Source organism: Chinchilla lanigera, unplaced genomic scaffold (genome assembly GCF_000276665.1).
Source record: "Chinchilla lanigera isolate Chin_1 unplaced genomic scaffold, ChiLan1.0 scaffold00037, whole genome shotgun sequence".
Lineage (NCBI taxonomy): Eukaryota > Metazoa > Chordata > Mammalia > Rodentia > Chinchillidae > Chinchilla > Chinchilla lanigera.
In genome coordinates, this window is record NW_004955438.1 from 13026556 (window position 1) to 13048275 (window position 21720).

Consider the following 21720-nt stretch of genomic DNA (forward strand, 5'->3'; position numbering starts at 1 on the left):
CTAAGCAACTACTTTGAAGATAACAATAAGTAATACAACAGCCAATGTTGATTTCGTATCATCTTGTTTTGAAATTCTGTATAATTTTTATAGTTTTTGCCTTTGTTTTTGTTCTTTTTTCTTTAAAGTAAAAAAAAAAAAAAAAAAGAAAATTAGAACAGAAAAAAAAATGAACTGAGCATCTAGAACAAACTCAAAGCAGGAGATAGAAAATCATGGAAATAACAAAAATTCATGAAAGAGAAACTAAACATACAATTGAGGCAATAAAAAGCTATTGGTTCTTTGAAAAATCAATGTAACATAATTATCTGGTAGGATTGTCCAAGAAAAAGAAAAGAGGGAACACAAAATAATATTAAGAATAAAAAAGAAGACTGAACCACTGTACTGTATGACAAAAAGTAAACAAAACATATGGGAAAAACTTTATGCTAATAAAATTTAAAATTTAGATGAAATGGATAAATCCTTAGAATATATTTATTATAGCTTCTACATTACACATAGTTTAATACATAAGTAGACAACTTTTACATCCTATAATCATTTTGAAAAAGCAGCAAGCTTTCCATAGAAAAAAGATTAGCCCCACATAGTTTTACTGGTAAATTCCATCAAGGCCTAATATTCTAGGAACAAATAATTCTATTATTATGCAGATAATTCTAACACACAAAGAGGCTCTTCCAGATCATTTTATGAGGCTGGCTGAACTTATAAGTTGTCAATACCTGACAAGGATATAAGGACAAAGAAAAATGGAGGCCTATATCACAAATGAGAATAAATGCAAAGTTCTTTTAAAAATTTGTAAATGAATCCATAAAAAAATTTATCTCAATCAAGTTGTGCTTATTCCAAGAATATAAGGTTAGTTTAGCATTTGAAATAACCCATTACTATTCTCAGAATAAAAGAGTAAACTCACACAATTACCTGAACAGATACAGAAAAAAGCATTTGATAAAATTCAATACTAATTCATGATTAATAAAGACCAGGATAAAGAAATTTCCTTAATCTCTTAAATACTACCTACAAACAAATCTGTAACAAACATGATCTTAATGGGAAAACATCCAAAGAATTTTATTTCACTTTACTGGAAGTCCTAACTATATAGCAAGGCAAATTTAAAAAGCTGAAGGACCAGGATACAAAATTAACATTAAACAAACTGGTGGCTTTTCTATACGCCAATAATAAACTAGCTGAGAAAAAAATTCAGAAAAATAATTCCATTCATAATAGCTTAAAAGATACCTAAGAATCAGCCCAACTAAGGAGGTGAAAGACCTTTACAATGAAAATTACAGAACAGTGAAGAAATTGAAGAAACGAGAAGATAGAAAGATCATCTATGTTTGCATGCTGGCAGAAGTTATACTGTTAAAACACCATATCACCAAAAGCAATCTACAGGTTCAATGCAATCCCTATCAAAACACCAATGATATTCTTCACAGAATTAGAAAATGAAATTCTGTAATTTATATGGAACACAAAAGACCCAGAAGAGTCAAAGTAATCGTGAACATAAAGAGCAAGGCTGTAGGCATCCTAATATGTGACTTCAAACTATACTACAAAGCCACTATAAAAAAACCAGTACGACTGGCATAAAAACTGATAGGTAGACCAATGGAATAGAAGAGAGGTCGCAGAAACAAAGCCATGCAAACAACAGCCATCTGACTCTTGACAAAGGGGCCAAAACCTACAATGGTGTTGAGAAAATGATATCCATAAACAGAAGATTAAAGCTGGACCCCATTTCTCATTCTGCACTAAAACCAGTTCAAAATCATTCACCTAGTAAAAGACCTGAAACTTGGAAGGAAACATCAGGGAAACATGAAAACACAGGCAAAGTAAAGACTTCCTGAATAGGACTCCAATAGCATGGGGAGCAATAGCTTGAATCAACAAATGGGATGACATCAGATTTAAGTATCGGCACAACAAAACAAGCAACAGAGCAAAGAGACAGTCTACAGAATGGGAGAACATCTTTGGCAGTTACTTTTCTGACACAGGGTTAATAGTTAGACTATTTAAAAAACTCAAAACACACCAAGAAAACACACATCCTGATCAATAAATGGACAAGGGAATTTTTGGTGGATTAACTAATGGTCAACGTGGAACACCCAGCTGAACTGAGTCAGTGTGGTTCTGGGTGTGGAAGGCCCACCTGAGGATTGTCGCCAACAGCATAAAAGAAGAACTGGTGGTGGAGAGATGGTGTGCTGTTGATTCTCCTGGAGAAGCTTGTCATGCTGGTTTTCCTGATATGAACTCAGCTGTTCTCACTGTCAGAGGAGCTCAAGTCCTTGCTGTCGCTGAGGATGGCTGCAGTTCTCTTAGGGGGAGCTGTGGTCTTACCTTGAGGGTCACTTCCTGGCTCCAGAGCAGATCCCTCAGCCTGCTGGCACAGATCTTTCACCCCTCTGGTGCAGATTTTCTGGCCTCCATCACTGGCCTTTGGGCCTTCCCAGTGCATGTCCTTGATACAGACTTGCATGAGACATTGTCATGGGCTCTAGGCCTCCAGCTGGATTCGTGGCAGACACTGCCATGGGATCCAGGCCCTCAGATGGATTCTTTGGATCTCTAGTGTATGGACAGATTTCATGCACCCTTCTGCATTTGACTTCTTGGATGAATATTATAAAATAATCCTATAAATTATGTGTCCCGTAGTAAATCTATTCCCTTGCAAACCCTGACCACAAAATTGAACCCTGACTACAGAATTGAATAGACAATTGTCAAAAGAAGTATAAACGGTCAATAAGTATACTGAAAAATGTTCAAAATCTTTAACCATTAGAGAAATGCAAATCAAAACTAAACTGACACACAATCTCATTCAAGTTAGAGTAGCTATCCCCGATAACAAAAAAATAATCAATGATAGCAAAAATGCAGGGAAAAAGGAACCCTTCTAAATCGCTGGTAGGAATGTAAATTACTACAGCCATCATGGAAATCAATTGGAGTTTCCTCAAAAAGCTAAAAACAGAACTACCATGTGACCCAGTTATACCACACCCAAGTATAGGAATTAAAGCCAGCATACTATAGGGATACCTGCATACCCATGTTTATTGTAGCACAATTCACAATAGCTAAGATATGGAAACACGTTCCAATAAAGAAAATGTGGTATATAAACATAAGGCAATATTATTTAGCTATAAAAAAAGAATGAAATTATGTCTTTTGCAGGAAAATGGATAGAACTGGGATCACCATGTTAAGCAAAATAAGTTAGACTCAGAAAAAATACCACGTATTTCCCTTAATATATGGAATCTAAAAGATAACAAAGATACGATGAAAGTAGAGAGACGCTAACATTAGATAAAGAATAAGGCAGGGTGGGCAGGAGGATAATAGGGAGATGAATATATGATAAAAGGCTATATCCATTAAGAAAACAACAGACTGAAATCCAATGTTTAATACAATTAATAAGAACTAATAAAAATATTTTAAAAGAACTACAAATAAAAGCATACAAATACATAAACAAAAAGCACAAATACACTTCCTCAGTAATAAATTTTAGTATTCTCAGTTACTTAAGGAGCGATTTTCAAATATTTTAAATTGAAGGATTAGAGAAGAGGAAACTGCATTTTAATTACTTCAGATAAAATTAATTATCTATGTAGAAATTCCACACTAACTTTTTGTTTTTTGAGACAGGGTCTTGCTATGTAGTTCAGGCTGGCCTCGAACTCATGGCAATTCTCCTGCCTCAGCCTTCCGAGTGCTGGGATTATAGGTGTGCGCAACCACATCTGGCTCAAACTAACTGATACACAAATTATTTGAATTAAGAATTTAGCTGGGTCAAAAGAATGTACAAAAATCAGCTGGCATTCTATATACTAACAACAAGCACGTAGTTTAAATTGGATTAAAAACATTTTGTATGCACAATCTGTACACAAAAGCGTGAAATTTTTTTCACATAGCAAGGAATAGATCTAGTAAAATTCATTTTATTTTACTATTATTATTTTGTAATTCTGGGAATCAAATCCAGAGTCTTACAGCCAAGTGCTCTATCACTAAGCTACATCTGCCAACTCCAATACGGGCAAATCTTTATGAAGAAAATTATACAACTTCACAAAAATATTTTTTAAAACCTAAATAAATAGAGAAGTAAAATGGTCAGGAATTAGAAAATCTACTGTCACAAATTTATAATTCTCCCCAAACTGAGCTATTAGATGAAGTATAATTCCAATTGTCAAATTTCAAATTTCAAGAGTTGTTTGTTTTTTTTTTTTTGTGGAACCTGACAAGATGATTTGAAAATGTGTGTGAAAGGCCTACGCATGCCTGGGCTCTTTGAAGCACAAGGCACAAGGTGATCTATCTCACATCTGCTACAGCTGTGGGAATGACCAAAGTGGCAGTCACATGGAGCTGCACAAACTGACCAGTGGGATGAAAGAGAAGACTTGGGAACAGCTTAGAACCTCAAATGGACACTAGATTTATAACAAAGGTGGCACTGCAGAACAACAGAGAAGAGAATCTTTTCACTATGCATTGCTGGGACAATTAGCTATCCTATAGGACAAAGTTACACTGGACCCCTCAGAGCATATACTCATCATCAACAATCAACCCCAGATGGACTCCTAGATTTCAGTGTGAAAGATAACCCAAGACAGCTTTAGAAGTCTGTCCTCATGATCGTGGAGGAGGGGAAGGTTTCTTAAACTAGACCCTGAAAGTACGGCTCATCAAGGAAATGAGTGGTAAATTCAACTGCTTTAAAATTTAAAAATTCTGCGCATCAAAAGGCACAGTTAACAGAAAGCAAAGACAAACAAACCACAGCTTGGGAGATTTTTGCAACACACAGAACTGATAAAATAATACCTGACTATAATATATAAAGGGACCCTACAAATTAGCAAGGAAAAGACGATTCAATAAGAAAAGGCTTCTACATATGCTCCACCAAAAAGTGAAATGAGCAGTAAGCAAATGAAAACAGGGGCAAGCGCATTAGTAACGAGGAACATGCAACTTAACTCACACTGTGATGGCATTAGCCACCGTGTCAGCAAATGTAAGGAGTCAGCCAGGCGTGGTGGCGCACACCTGTAATCTCAGCACTTGGGAGGCTGAGGCTGCAGGATCACCCCAAATTCGTGGCCAGCCTGGGCTATATAGTGAGTTCAAAGCCAGCCTGGACTACATGGTGAGACCCTCTCTCAAACAAACAACAAATGAGAAGTCTGGCAACACAGTACCAGTGTATGCAGCCACAGGGTCTCAGTACTGCTGGTGGGAGTGTGAGCTGGACAGCTGCTTTGGGAAAACATTTTGCAATTATTTGGTAAAGCTGAGGATACACACATCCTATGACCTAACAGTTTCACTCCTAAGTATACACTTAAGGAAACCTTTGAAGCCTATACAAAAATATTTATAGCAGTAGTGTTCATAATAGCCTCAAGCTGAAAAAAAAATCCACATTATCTTTTACAGTAGGCTGGATAAATGAATCTTATTTATACAATAAAATACTATTCCTTAGGGTAAATGAATGAATTATGTTGCACGCAAAAAGGACGAACCTCCGGAACACAATTTTAAGCAATGAAAGCAAGTAGTACTGTATAAGGATATATTTAGTATGATTTCATTTTTTAAAAAATTTAAAATATGCAAAACTACAATTTTTTATTGTTGAAGAGTACAGACATACATGCTTCGGGGGTGCTGGGGTGTGACTCAGCAGTACGAGCGCAGCAGCAGGACTGCTGTGAGTCACAGCATGAGCCTGAGTTCAACGGCCAGCACCACAAAAAATTAAGAAGCTAAATAAAACCCACACGCACGGCATGGAAACACAAGAGAATGATCGACACGGATTACAGGACGGTGCTTAACCTGTCAGGTGAAAGGCAAAAGGGCTGGATAGGGAGAAAATTCGTAGGCAATATTACACAGGAAATTCATACACCCAGGAAATACATTTGCATGTACATGTGTATGTATGTAAATAAGCACTGTGGTACCTCGGTTCATGAACTTAATTTGTTCTATGATTTTGGAAAGATGGACATATTTGTGGGAGAGGTGGCCCTGGTTGTGTTTGACGCCTGACGCAGAGTTTGTAAACAAAAACAAAATTTGCCAAACACTTCTGTTTGCAAACAAAGGCATTCATGAACTGAGGCGCCACTGTATACACATGCAATTCATAGGCAACGCTGTGTTCCTTTTCTTAAGCTGAGAAATGTGTATATATGTGTATAAGTACATTTAATAAATATACTCTTGCTTCTATTCTATTTAGTAATAATATTAAAAGATTCCAAAACATCATATTTGAAAACACTACAGTAATAGTAGTGGGAATAAGAATATGAATTCCTACCAATTATTGCAGGATTATCACATATAGATGCCTTAAATACACTAGCTAAATAAATTCTTATAATAACTCTCTGAGATGGGTACTTTATTAATGAGGAAATGAGGCAGAGAGATTAGGTGACTTACTCAAAAGCAGAGGATATACGGTCTTAAACCATGTTTATCTAACTCTTATCCAAGTCTTTAACTATTACAAGATCCACATTCCCCTTCTATGCAGAACCCTGTAACACCCCAAAAAAGGTTGCTTCTCCAGGGTAGTGAGCTTAGTTCTAGATTCCTGTAAAAGGATTCCTGGTTTCACAATTCCAAGAGTTAAGAAGTTCTTCCCAACTGCTGAGTCTATTGTTTCACCCCAGTTCTGCAGGGAGTGACAAAATGACCGAGATGGTGCCTCTTAGCTTACGGCTTTTTATTCCCTGTTAAGCTCAGTCCAAGTACTTAAATACCAGATTTTATCATTTCGTGGTGACATATATTAGGAAGCTTTCATGACTGCAAGGAAACAGTTGATGTAATTAACTTGTAAAGAGAAAAGGCTGGTTCTGGCCCACGGTTCCAGAGGTTCTAGCCCAAGATCGAGTGGCCCCATTGCTTTGGGCCTCTGACAAGGGCAGCTTGCCGTGGTCGGAGCTCACTGCAGAGCAAACTGTTCACTTCATAAGCCAGGAAGGAAAAAAGGTAGGAGGACAAGCTGGGGTCCCACTTGGGGGCATGCCTCAAATGACCTAAGACCTGCCACTTGGCCACAGCACCACCCTGGAAACCAGACCTTTTACCACACAGGCCTTTGGGTAAAACTCATCTAAACCAGAGCAGGAATTGCACGATTTGGATATGGTTTGAGTTTCACCCCTACCGGTTCATGTGTTGGAGACATGGTACTCCAGGTTGTGATGCTGGGAAGTGATGGAACCTTTAAAAGGTGGTGCCCAGTGCAAGGTAACTTTGTCACCTGGGGTGTTGCCCATGGAAGTGATTGGCTTGATTCTCTTGGGACTCTAGTAGGGTCCTACGAGAATGAGTTGTTATAAAAGGACAAAGTTGGCCCCGCTTGGCTCCCTGGTTTCCTGTCTTATCACCATGTGACCTCCTCCTCTCCCATGTGCCCCTACCAGGATGCCATCTGCCCTGCTGAGATGTAGCCAAGGGGGCCTCCCCAGAGCGGAGTAGAAGCTGGTGCCATGCTTTGAACCTCCTGATGTGAGCTAAATAAATCCCTTTTCCTTACAAATGCTGACCCAGCCTCAGACGCTTTGTTATAGCAACAGGAAACAGACAAATGGAGACAGGCAGCAGTGGAAAGACCAGCTGCTCCTGTGAGGATGTTCAGCTGTGCTATCTGGCAACTGTTCAGCAGGTGGACATTATATAACTAGGAAAAGGTTTCCTTCCATGTAACAAGCCCTGGTGAAACATCAACTGGACCCAGGCTGTGGTAGGTGTGGCTGGTGAATACCAGAGACCTGAAGCACTCAGGGAGTCTGTAGTTCTGCTGGGGACAAGCTTGTCACAAACAAACAGATAAAACTGCATGGTGTTTGGGACCAGTGCCCACTCAATCTTGTTTAGGTTGGTGTTGAAATGTTTTACCCAGGTTAGGAGGAAACCAGTGGGTGCATGGACTACATCTGGCCTCAACTTTTAGTAAGTATTCCTGGGAAGAAGTTTCCCATCACAAAGGAAGAAATACAAATATTTTAAAAGCAAACAAGTCATCGGCTGCTCTCAGACCTGCTGCCATATGCTTTGCTTTTTCCAGCTTACAGCTTAACATTAAAATAACAGGCTTGCATTCCTCAAATATCTCCACTGCTGTTCCTTGTTTCTACTACTTGAAAAGGCTGTCAGCTGCTGTCACTTGAGGGCATTACCATATTGGCCACCACTGTTTACTGCTTACTGTGTGGCACGGCTATTAGTTTAATAAGCCTCCTCTTGGATGGTACCCTTGGCTGTGGAAGCGGGAACCACATGCTGGATCTAATCTCTAGCAGACAGGGGTGTGCATGTGCATGCAGCCATGCACGCGTGTGCTGGGGTGGAAAGCAGGGCATGGCACTCTACGAAGACTCAGGAGAGTAGCTGAGTTCAGTTGTATCAGGCTGTACTCTATCAGGATAGATAAATGACCAAATGTTTTTTAATCATTTTTGGGCTCCATGAGCTAAACCTCTTGGGATAAAACCCAGAAATATACTGGTGTGCAAAGGGGCAAGTCTGAGATATGCAAGAAGAAAAACACTGCAGCCAAGCTCTCTAATTCACTCGGCATCAACAGCTGACCCTACAAAAGAAATCCGCAGTCAGAGGTTTCCTGGATTATAGCAAGAATTCTCTCGATGGGGGGGACAAGAAATGCCCTTTTCACTTGAAGACAAAGAAATGTTTGTAATGAAAATGTGTGAACCAATTTTCCAAGGACAGCTGCTGAAAGGCATTGATTAAAACACAGTGTGGTGATGCGCCAGAGAAATGAAGCTAAAGCTGACCCACTTAAAAGTTTGCCACTGCACTTTCTTCTGAAAGTTAAGAAAGCCCACCAGGACGGTCTCCCCAGCCCCCGTGACTAGCTCTGCAGCCAGGCAGACAACTAGAACCTTTCAGCCTGCAGGAGTGTTTACTATTTCTGGCCACTATGTACTGGTTACTAAGCAACCACCAGTGAGGATAAAATGGTAACCCAGTAGCCCAAAAGACAATGTTCTTCTCCACAAAGCCTCACCATTCAGTGGATCCCAAAGTCATGGGTTCGATAAAAAGGTGACTCAGAAGAAAGATGAGAAGATAATTACACAATTCAAGCATATGACAGTCTATAATGGTAATTCTTAGGGTATGTATAAATATTGATTAACTTATTTAAGGAATTCCATTTCCTAGAGAATAAAACCAATGCTCAAAGAGGTATGCTAGCTTGATCAAACTTGCCTAAAATAGAATAATCACCCAGAGCTGGTGGGAACCCTTGGTAACACAAGACAAACAAGTTGCAAGGCAAAGCTGCCCACATTCACTGGAGTTTAAAAGAAATCCTGCCATATCCAAGTACAGTGGTATCTTAGTTAATGAACTTAATTTGTTCCACAATTTTGGAAAAGATGACACATTCATATTTGTGTGGGAAAAATGGCCTCGGCCTTGTTTGTCACCCAATGCAGAGTTTGCAAACAAAAACAAAATTTTGCCAAACACTTTCATTGGTGAACCAAACTGTTTGCCAACAAAAGCATTCACGGACTGAGGTACCACTGTATTTTTAGTATCAGTATTAATATTTTTCTTTCAATTGATTAAAAAGGCTTAGTCTTTCCCTGAGCAGTAATTTTCATGAACTCACACTTTTATATACCTTGTTTTTCTAATGTACATTTAAAAACGTATAACAATGTAAAAATGTATAACTATTAACCCACCTACAACCCATCTAAAATCATACTGATGCATTTAGGACACAAGCCAGGAGGCAACACAGGAATGGGGAACAACAGGCAGAATCCTGAGTCCTTACCTGCTACACATTAAAAGCATGATTTGAGTCTTCTGGGACAGTCAGGGTTTTAACAGACATTTTTGCTATGAACCCTGAGTCAACAGACGCCCAATTTGTAACCAAAAGCAGAACAAAGCAATTCATTTTGAATCTCCTATTAGTGTAAACATTGGGTCAAATCTCTTCTCAGCTCTGCATAGGGGTATGGGGATCATTCAGGGAGTGTCTGTGCAGGAGCTGGCTGGACCAGGTTGCTTAGCCCTGAATTTACATGACTTTAGCCACTTCAAGAGTGAAGACATCAAGATAAGAGGTTTACAGGGACCCAGAGGTCTCTAGCTTATAAACCTCTGATCACCTGGACTGCAGGAATGGTGTAGCCCTACATGACTGAGATCACCATAGACAGAGATAATCTTTTTGTAGAAATGGAACCACCCTGCAGCTGTGAGGATTCCAGAGCTAGACACCAGAACTGAGATAATGATTAATCAGACCCCAGCCCACCAGCTAATTCTTGAAAGCTGGCTTCCTGCCTTTGCAGGTGGACCAGTCTGAATCCCTGTTTCGGTGTGTGTCCTCTCCAGCTACCTAAGCAAAGCAATTCATTTTGAATCTCCTATTAGTGTAAACATTGGGTTTCCTATCTTCCCATCTAACTTTCCAATGAAGGTTTTTGCGCCTTTTGTAAATTTATGTTTTAACTTCCATTTCTCCTAAAGCAAGGATCCATACTAGTGGGTGACAATCCTATGTCCTTGGGGTGCACATCGGGAAAGAACGGATCAAGTAGTTGATCTGAACATGGATGACCCAACATTATGTTAGGATGACACAGTGGATCAAGTTTGTCTGTAAGTATCACAAGAAAACAAGAGTAAAGGAGAGTTTACATTATTTAACCCCAGGATTCCATGAAGGACTTCCATTAGATGGAGGAGGGGAAGTACATTTAGTAATTTCTGTATAGGGAAAAACAAAAACATGGGATCACTTACATGAAGTTTTCTGGATATTCGCTCAGGGCCATGTCAATGATGTTGAGCGCGTCATGGTAGTGCTTTTGTGCGGACAGTAAGAGGGCAAGGAGGTGCAGGGAGTTGGCATCATCACCTTGAAGCTGAAGAGCTTGGCGGACATAGCCTAGGGCCTCTGGTATCTGGTTTAAAACAAAGCCAAAAACAGGGTTTAAGCACGTACACACACACACATGCACACACGCATGCACATACACCCCATGCACACGCACAGAAGTTGTCATTGCAATATCTGGTTCTCTGTGAATATCAAGAGCTATTTCACATTGTGCCACACTCACACTGTAAGCCAAGTCTACGTGTCGGCCCCAGGGTATTAACCACAAACATGAAAACAGATGCCCTCTTTGTGCAATTGTTGGACAGGCGAGGGCATCGAGAGGCCCTGTCCCTCCATATAGCAGCCAATATTGGATCATTTATGTCTCCCTAAATAAACACTCAGTTTTTCCCCCACAAAACTGATCTACCTTTGATTATGTCCAAGATGATTTCACTGTAAATGGAGACACATACAAATTGCCAAGGGTTTTTAGTGGAATTAAACTGCCTTAGCTGAACTGTTCTCATTTTTTAAAGTATTACTGAAATGAAAGTACTTAATAAGTCATAAACCTTTAGCAGAGCTTTCCAAATGATTAGATGTCTGGATGTCCACTGGACATCAAGGAAATAGGCAAACAAACAAACAGACAACACCCCACTCCTTTCCCAATGGCAGCTAAAAAAACTGGATCCAAGAAGACAAAATGCAGCGCCACAAACAAAGCAGATGTATCCATATTCAAGCAGGACCCCGCATGATCTGAACCTGTGAGTGCAACAGCTGCCCAAGGCACTCTTCAAAACAACCCAAGCACCGGGTAGGTAAAATGCACACGTGTCGGGGTTTTAACACCCTGGATTCTATGCAGGTTTAACAATAATGAGGGGCAACAAGAACCTGAAGCCAGATTTCAAAACAGAACAGGGGGCAGAAGCGTTCTTCTGCAGCTCTCTGTGTGGCCTCCATCGCCAGTCCCGAAGGGCCATCTTCTCAGCTCACCTGCTTCCTCCCAAACCTTCCATTATTCATGAATTTAGATTACAGAAGCTGCTTATGGAGGCTTTTCTCTTGGAATCAGGGAACCAAGGCTGTCACAGGCGGAAGGGAGATGAGCTGAGTCTTTCATTTACAGGGAGGAAGGTGAAGTCCAGGGAGGTGACATGACTGGAGCAGGTTATCCGGCCACTGGAGTGACTAAGATGAGAGACTCCAGATCTGATTCATCTCCATCCTGTCCTCCTGTTCAAGGGCCACTGGCTCTAAAGCTAGGAGGGTCACAACCTCTCTCCCCCAGCAGCTGGGAAACACTCAGTGAGAGTCTGCTATAAGCCTTCAGCTGTACCTACCAGGTTCCCTTTACTTATCTACTCTCTAGGTGACAACCTACTGTGTGAATAGCACCCAACCTGGGATTATAGTGAGGGTCAAAGGCAGGCTGTGCTATGGCGCTGATTTGCAGGGATGCCTGGCGCAATCAGGGAAAAGCTGGTACAGGTTCAAAATGATCTTCTTAGGGAATGGCTGATTTGAGGGGGATCCAATTCTGGCTCCTTCATTTAGTGAGTCTCAATGGGTGTCATACAGTATGCCAAATACCAGGGTAAAGCAACAATGTTGATGACAGACATGGGGTCCTGTCCTCCTGGAAACCTAAATCCAGTGAGAAAGACCAATTCTGAGCAAGAGGAACAATACAGGGTGTGGCGGAAGGAGGGTCTGCAAAGGAGGCTGATTATGCTCCTGGTGAGGGCAAGATCAGATGGTCAGTCCTTGGTCCACATCTGCAGCCGCAGCAGCAGCTCCTGATCAGCCCAGCTAGGAGCCATACTGTGCCAAGGGAGGTCTGTGAACAGGAGCAGCATCTTGGTACCCTCAGGCCCAGGTTGCCAATGGGAGCCACTTCCCAGCACTGTGCCCAGCCACCTGGGAAATCAGATGCATGTCTCAGCCTGGGACTGCCAGGGGAATGGCATGTCTGGGGAGCTGACCTTAGGTTCACCCTCCCAGTCAGCACTCAGGAATGTGCTGGGGTCACCACCAGTGTCTGGCACCTGGTGGGCAGGCAGGCATGTGGCTGGAGTCTTTAGAACAGCTGGGAGGGGATGGAAGGCTATGAGAATGTCAGTGGCAGCTCAAGCTGCCTTTGGGAAGATGAAGGCCAACAAAGCTTACCTCTCTGGCAAGGAGAACAGTGAGTCTCCTACCACAAATAGCCACTGTATGTAATTGTTCCAAGCTTCCACACATCTTAAAGGACTCAGTATCTTTTGTTCATACCTGCTGGCATCTTCCTGTCAATAACATGTATCTTTAGACACATGTTAAGACAACAAGGACCCAACTAGTGACTACCTACCATGCAGCTCAGCTTGGGCTTTGTGACCTTATTTCTCTTAGCAAGGGACAAAAGCTCTTTGATGACTCCCAGCTTCAGGATATATGCCATGTACTGCACCCCACACGCTCTCTGACCCCAGAAGCAGACCCTGTAGATTTAATCTCCAAAAGCAGAGACTAGAACTCTCGTGTCTTCACAGTAGATATTCAAATGGACCAGAACTCCAGGGAGGAATTTTCCTTCCTGAAGACCAAACTTCTCTGGGAGGAGTCAGCATCCTCTAGAAGAGTGCCTGGCTCCATGTCAGCTTCACGTAAGCAAAGGAAAAAGTTGTTACTGCCTCAAACTGAAGAGCCGAAGGAACTGTCTCAACACAGGGTGTGCACTGATTTTGGTGAACATTAGGGAGACTGACCTGTCTGGAGATTGCAAGCTGCAAAGCCAGGTAGAAAGCTGCTTGGTGATCTGTAGGTGACAGGCTGTGCGCCCTGAAAAAACATTCATGGCCATTAGCATAGGAAAGGACACTTTTACTTCCCTTATCAAACAAGTCTGCCTCACATCTGTATTTTTCTGCCAAGGCAACATATTTGTTTGGACTATGTAATGATTTATTAAGTTCATCTCTCTTGTCCATTAATCAATGTGAAGCAGTTTTCTTCTGACCACGGTACGTAGGGATAACACAGGAGCTTTGCCGCACATTTAAAAGGACAGCCAACACTTCCAGGTCTTGCAGAGGTGCCCGGAGGTAAACAATCCATAGCTCTGAGGTCTGACCTCCCTAGCAGATGCTTCCCTGGGCAGCAGCAGAAGTTCACATGTTGCAGTTGTTTACAGTAAAGCCACGTGTGCACTTGGCAAGGCGATGCTTGCTTTGGTTAAGTTTGGCTTGGCCTTAATGCTACTTCATCCAAATTTCTGGAATTCAGAGAAATCATATGAAAATCAAAGACCTAGCTTTGCTTATAAAATCAGGTTTTAGTTTTTCATGAACTCAAGGGGAAAAAGATACTTATTCAGTCTTTTAAAGCTCTACTAAATGCCATGCAATTTACTAATTGTGTCCATATACATATAATTGTGCTGGGTAAAGTTATGTGGTAGGACATCTGAGCTTGGTGTCATTAACTGCCTTTGACGTGGGACATGAAGAGGATGTAATGGCCACCTGACTGCAAATGTGATCTTTTTTGCTTTTATGTGGAAGTCAACTGTATTCCACCAAGAGCAACTCAAAATATGCCGGTGACAGGACCTAGTTTGGCATTTTACAGTCTGGTAGGGAAAGAAAAACAAACTCATACTTTCCTTAAAAGGGACATGGAGCAGACTAATTAAAAATGGTGGGCCTGGATAGTAAACAAACCATCACACCGTTCTGTCAACATTCTGTGATTAAAGGAGGATCTTCTACCAGCAGAAAGCAAATTCAAGAGAAAACAGAATACCTGATCATTATGGATTCATCCAAGGCAAACCTGCCAAGGCTGGCTTTCTACAGAAATAAGGCCTTTTAATTAGCTCTCTGTCTGCCACAGGGAAAGGAACAAAAAAGGCTCCTAGGTATTGTGCTCTCTAGAAACTGTTCCAAGCCCACACATTTGGGCAAAAGTGGTAGGTCACGTGCGGGCTTCCGGTCTGTCTTTTCAATAATCTTACGAGCAAAGCAAACTCCCACTAGTATCCTGGCCTCAAGACATGGCCTTTGGACATTTCTCAGTGGAGTCTAAGAGGCAGAGGCTGAGAACTTGTCTTGTTGCCCTTTACAATGTCTTACTTCTACTAGAGGCCACTGCACACATTCCAGCTTTTATTTTACAAGTATTGGTTTTTCATGTGTTCATACATGAGAGATTTTCCCTGTTTGGTGTTCGTAAGTGAGACTGAAATGCCATGGCTTCTGTTTCTCCCAATTATTCAGGAGAAATGATTACAAAATCAACTGTGAAGAGATTTTCAATGATTTAGAATGATTTATTTGATCTCATCTTCTTTGCAAAATAATAAGGCCAGGTTTCCACAGCCTTCAAAAAGAATTTCTCAAAGGTATAATTTTCTCAGCACAGTTCATGTTTTTCACAAATGAAGGAAAATCACAGTTGCCTCCACACAACACTAGCTGAGCGAAGACCTGGTAGTGGTTTGGGGAATTCAGAGTGTGGATAATGATAGCTCTGGCCAAAGCAGCTACCGCTTACTGTGCCCCCATTAAACTACTGTGAACTGTCAGCCGCAGCACTGTGAGCGAAACAAACCAGTGCTAGCAATCTTGACACTTCTGGGGTGTAGTAGAGCAACACCTGAAGAATTCCAACTTGGCTAATAACAAAAATCCAACCGCCAAATTTCTTAACAGGAGCAACTTAATCACACATGTTTGAAATACCTTCTTTTGAAAATTTGGCTAATGAACTAAACTGACTAGCTTAGCCTATGGAAGCAAAAAAGCAATAAGGAGAATGCCAAACAAAACATGAAGAAGTACATGGTGTTGCTCTCCTGTAGACTAAAGCCCTTGCTTCAGTGGTGGAACAAGCTCAGTGGTTAAGCTTTCTGGGGCAGGCCCTTTGGTGTGCTCTCTGGTAACCTGCTGGACAGAAATCATCCAGCAATGCCGGTGTAAGCCTGCTGAATCTAGAGCAGCCCCATAAGTCCCATTTCCACTCAGAGGAACTAGCCAGGCTGCTAAGAGAAACCCAGAGACCTAAAAATTTCATCCCAGGAATACTCATCAAGGGCTGCCATTACTGAAGCACCTCCACATTCATTAAATCAATTTATCTTCCATGAGAAAGAGGCCACCCCTCCACCCACCTACTCATTGATCTACCCATCTATTCATATTATGCAGTATCTACTGTGGTGCCTGGTCCTACGCCAGCCTGACAGGAGTGCCTTTCCTTGAGGATCGCTCCTACCCTACCCCCACAGAGTGGGAGACCCTAAATGATCATCACATACAGTGGGCGCAGTGCCCACAGACAGGCACACTAGGCTGCTGTTCGACAGCTCTGGTCTCCCAGACCTCCAGGTCAGACCTACCCCCCACGCCATGAGTTCTACCCTAGTGTTCTCCTAGATTCCAGCTCCAACATCCTCTAGGGCTGGACCACAATATAGGTAAGGCCGATCAGTTTTGACCCTGGTTCATACGGCACATACTTTATAAAGATAATAATTTCAATTTATGAAGTATCTACAACTAAGCATTTTGCCTAAGAACACCCAGAAAAAGAGGTAGAGTCAGAGGTGGGATGGATGGATGATGCATGATTTCAAGGTCTGGTCTTTATAAAACCACCATGCTGCCTTATGTAGCCAATTCTTCTGTCCTGATTACAGTGGACATGGGATTAGTATATTGAGTTTAAGAAAATATATGTACACCTGGTTAGACCTATACTCAGGCATCTCCCACTAGTTATACACATATGGTGGCCAACTTGGTTTGTTCTAGGACTTTCCTGGCTTTATCACCAAAAGGCCCATATTTTGAGAAATGGTTCGGTCCCCAAGGAATCGAGACGGTTGGCCATCCTACACACATGAAATATGCCACATTTAAACTCAAGCTAGCAGAGAGAGAGAAAAAATAAAGACTGTGTGGCCGGTGCCATGCTGAGTGACAAACACAAAAGACACCATGTCTCCTCTTTCTCTGGAAGCAGCTCTGGCTTTCTGCATCCAGGGGTCAATGCACTGAAATATACTCTGTCTTCAGCGTTGCTTTTCTCAGTAGGACATGAAAGCCCACAGAAGCTACACCTCGTAATGCTGCAAACATTACGGTTTTCTTCTCTCAACTTTTCTACAGCACAGATGAACCGGTTGAGTCGCTTGGTTTAAGCCATGCACTTAAGAGAGCTGGCACCCTCAGTCTCAGGGTGCAGGCATACGACTTGGGTATCGTCAAAAATCACCTGTTTGAATCCCCTAGACAGCAAGTCTTTCTGAAATTTGGTTCTAGTCATAATTAAGAGCTAATTTTCACATGTGATATCTGCAACCTCATGCCATTTTGAGCTGCATTTTCTTTTTAAAAAAAATGCAAAACAATAATGGAAACACAACTGTAAGGGAGAATATAATAAAAAAGATACAGTAGAAAAATTGCCTCTTACCTAAGTGGTTTTGAATTATCTGTTTACATTTAAAAAGTAATACACATTATTCTTCTTTGCTTACCATCTTCCCCTTAAAGATTTCTGTTGGGCCTATATTCACTAAATAGTCAAAGTGTACCTGAACCAAAATAATTTCATTTCTTTGGAAAACATTCTATATTTCACATAAATAATTGAGGTTAGGTTTCTGCAACACAGTCGGGTAAGTGGGATTTTATTACTCTCTGTTCCTATAGGCAGTAATATTTAAAAAATTTTTGAATTAAAACCTGAGCAGGAAAGGAACAAAAATGAATTTGGGCCAGCAGAACAACTGTTATGCAATGCGGAGTTCCACAGGCAGCTCCAGGCCGACCACCGCCGTGGTTGTTTTTAGAGACCCAGGAAGAGGTGCTGGTTTAAGGAAAGTGAAACAGATGTAATGGCCACTTTCTTAGGCATCCATGTGTGGGTTTTACAAAGTAGGACTGGGGAATTTAAAACTCAAAATCATTTGAAATGGAAATGCTTTCCACACTCCGTGCCGAAGAACACCAACAAAAGCTTAGTACAGAGACAGGAGATCTGTTTGCAGATGTCAACTGGTACTTTTTGTCATTGACTAGGCTGGGACTGCAAAGTGAAGGAGCTATTGACAAGCTGCTAGGGAACAGAAAGAAACAAAATGGAAATGTTTCAGGCTAACCGAAACCAAATGGTAATGGCTTCATGGAAAAAAGCATGTGATGTCATGACAGATCCGTAGGCAACCCTGGCTCTGAGGAAGGATCTAGATCAAATGCAGGGAGGAGTGTGTGGGAGGGCCTCATGAAATTTTCAGGTAAGTTACTAGTTTTGAATACAAGCCCATGAAGTCAATGTAACTCAGATGTATTTAAGGTGACAGGATTAGTTCTACTTTTAGATTCACATCACAGGGCTATACTTTCAGGTACTAATTTCTTTTTAGTGATTTATTATAGTTGCAATAACAGTACAATTAGGATGGTGTAGGATAGTAGGTGTAAGAAAAGTTGGGTGAGTCGGGAGACCTTGATTCTACACTGACATCAATCAATGGGACTGCAACTCCTTTGACTCCCATACCGCAGTCTTTATTGTAGTGCTATTACTGCTTGTCCCACGACTTGCTGGTGTCTAAGAGGTGTGAAAGAGCATGGGGACATTCGGGTGTTTAATAATTATAAGGCACTGTCCTGAGTTCATAAATGGTACAGAGACAAGCACAAGGTGTTACCGAGCAAGGTCAGGCTCGGGGGTCTGGGGCTCTCCGGGATGACTGATTTAACACTCTATTTGACAAACTTCCTCAAATCTAGTCTATTTATTTTTAATTTCATAAGATCAAAACTCATGGCTTGACACATTTTTTTTAAAAGCCAGAAAAGAATGATCCTTTTCTAGATGATGACAAATGTTTTTAATAAAGAAACCATCTCCCTAGACATAGAAAGTGCCTCTTTATTGAGGTGAAGTCACTTCGTCGGGAATGGAGATTAAGAATGCAGCTTTGCTGGGCAACAAGTGATGCAGCACCTTTCAGTACTGTATGTTCACTGCTCAGGACGAGAGGCTCCCGGGGTAAAACGCTGTTTACATAATCTTTAGAAACAGCCCTTCTTTTCACATTTATCATTCTTTGGTGTCATTATGTATAGCCGTCATTATGCACAGCCGAGTGAAAAGATGAACTTCCACTCACCTCTGAAATGCAAGAAGAGCTTTCCTCTGCAGGACCTCTTGCATCCCTCGCAAAGAAGCTAAGGAAAGGGTTCAGTTAGTGAGTGGCATGGGAGATCCAGGAGGTTTTGACAATACAAAATGCATGACAAGGATCATACATTCACCCAGATCGAAAGCAACAGTCCCCAAGTGCCCACTGCATCAGGCACCGAGACAGGACATGGAGCCAGTCCCACCCTGAAGGTACTAGCATGCAGGGTACATGGCTATGGAACAGGGCCAGGCCAACAGTGTCTGTTGCATGGTGACTCTTGGTAATGCCAGATACATGGAGTCCATTTCCAAAGAGCAGTTGGGAACTGCAGAAGGAGTCCATCGGTTGACCCAAGTACAGGCATGTAACTACAGACTGGCTTTTCTAGGATGGTACAAGCACCAGTGGTGTTAGATCAGTCGGCCCTCACAAGTCCTTCTGCCACAGGGAACAATGAACTGAGACCAAGGGCACTAGCTCAGTGCTATGAAAAAGTGGGCTAATTCACACTGGGAAACGGCCAGCTTCTCAAATGCTTTGATGTGAACACAGGGGGTGGAGCGCCACACCCAACACTGATATAGGCAGACTGGGTCCGAAGTGTGGGCCATCTGTGTGAATCAACACTTTCCTGTGTAGAGCATGGGAGAAATGGCTCCCTTTAGGCCTGTCCATGAACAAAAAAAGGTCCTTTTTACTGGGACAAGAATACAAGTTCTGCGGAAGGGTTTATGGTGGGAACTGTGGGAGGCCCTTAGGCTGCCCCACAGACAGCAGGGCCGGAGGGCTGCCTGTGGCTATGGCACGGGGCTACCTTAGAGCAGCCACTGAGATACGGAGAACCCCAGGGAGACACACCTGAACCTAAATGCAACAGGAGGCCCAACAGGGTCCAGGGGCTCTCAGAGTTACAGGGGGAGAGTCTGAACTAAGAATTTACACGGGTATCTCTACGGTTCTACATTTACTCTTCACTGAAAGTCTACTGTATCTGGAGCAATGTGCTGAGTGCGGCCAGTATGCCATAAATATATATGGAAAATTAGTCAAATGTCCATTACTGAAAAGTAACTGATATGCAAACTCCCCCAGGGTTGTTGATATGTCAGGGCAGAGAACAGGAGGATGTTGGGTAATTGGGAAGTGAATACTCACAGTCAGAATATGATTTCCTCTTAACAGAGTAGGGGTGGTGACTGGCAGGGGGCATGTGGTGGGCTCCCCAGGTGGCCAACAAGGTTCTACCTCCTGAGCAGGGTGGTGGCTACAAGGGCATTTTGCCTTAGGCTACTTCGTTAAGTTACATATTTATTTCTGAAGGGTTTTTTTTGCACTTGCTACATTTAATCTAATGTTAAAAGAATAACGATCAGAAAAGGATAACAATTTACATTTTCTGCAAACATATCAAAAAGTTTGCTAATTAGAAAAACCATAATTCAGGTATTTTTAAAGCCAGAAGCCCATCCACCAAAACTGTAAGTATACCTAAAATATATAAATTACTGCTTCTGAGAGCCATGGATACTTGGTGAGCCATTGCACTGCATGTATACATATCTGTGAATTAAATGAAAAATGGCCATTTTTACGGAAATGGAAATGGAATGGAAAAAGGGCCAATTCCTGACCAGTCAAGGGATGGTTCCTGGGACTGTGTGGTCCTGAACTCTCCCACGATCCTGTACCTACGATCTAACGTCCTTTTACCCATTTCTGGCCTAGACCCAAGACTGGGCCAGAGCAGGTGCAAGGCTGGGTTGGGCAAACCATCTCAAGGCCCTGTTCATCTTGCCCCTCACAGTAGATGCCCTGCGCCTGCCAGCTAGGAACCCCTGGCACCAACAGCCCATGCACCTGTGAACGAGGCCTTCCTCCTCCCGCCCAAGTCCAAGCAAAGGGGACAGCAGCACAAGGGCCCCACAGGACAGTGTGCCTGAATGACCCCACTTCCACCGCCTCCTAAGACAGAAAGGAACTGCGGGCTCCTGCAGTGTGGACTTAGCTCTGCAGGGAGGGACTTCTCTCACCGTCCGTGGCCTGCAGACTGTATGTGAGTCCGAGAGCTAAGTAGCCTTTGGCCTTGAATTCTGATGTTTTTTCTCCCACATCAACAACAGTTTTGGCAAACTTCTCGGCCTCTTCCAACTGAAAAAGGAGACAAGTTAAAAACAACAACAACCTGCAGAATTTCAAACATGAGTTCTCATAGCATCTGCTACCAAGAATGGCTTTCTGATGAGTCACTTGGAAAATAACTCCCAAACCTTCCAGTCCCACTCTGGTGATTCTGTCTTCTTTATTGGGCCTATCTAACAATAATTCTCAGGACTCCTATCTTGCTTTTTTTTTTCTTCAACCTTTCCCTTACTATTTGCCTTCTTTTCCAAAGTCACTTTCTTACTTGTAGGCTTCTATCTTTGTCATCTTTATTTTTTATGATTGTTTCCATAATGAGATTGTGCTAGGTATTCAGAAGTTGAATTAAACACATTGGTAAAGAATAAAGTGCTTGGCACATTTTGTGTTTGGGTTTTTCCTT

At 42.0% G+C, this 21720-nt stretch overlaps 1 protein-coding gene across 5 annotated transcripts in view; it reads right to left on the minus strand.

The window, feature by feature from the left end:
* Positions 1-21720, minus strand: part of Ttc7b (tetratricopeptide repeat domain 7B) — a 218646-nt gene that overhangs the window by 79962 nt on the left and 116964 nt on the right. For all 5 annotated transcript variants that reach the window (XM_005390284.1, XM_013517240.1, XM_013517239.1 and 2 more), the window contains 4 exons: positions 21209-21326; positions 19164-19221; positions 13750-13822; positions 10912-11072 (listed from right to left, as the gene is read on the minus strand). In XM_005390284.1, the coding sequence (XP_005390341.1) occupies positions 10912-11072; positions 13750-13822; positions 19164-19221; positions 21209-21326 (410 nt within the window). The remainder of the gene's footprint in view (positions 1-10911; positions 11073-13749; positions 13823-19163; positions 19222-21208; positions 21327-21720) is intronic.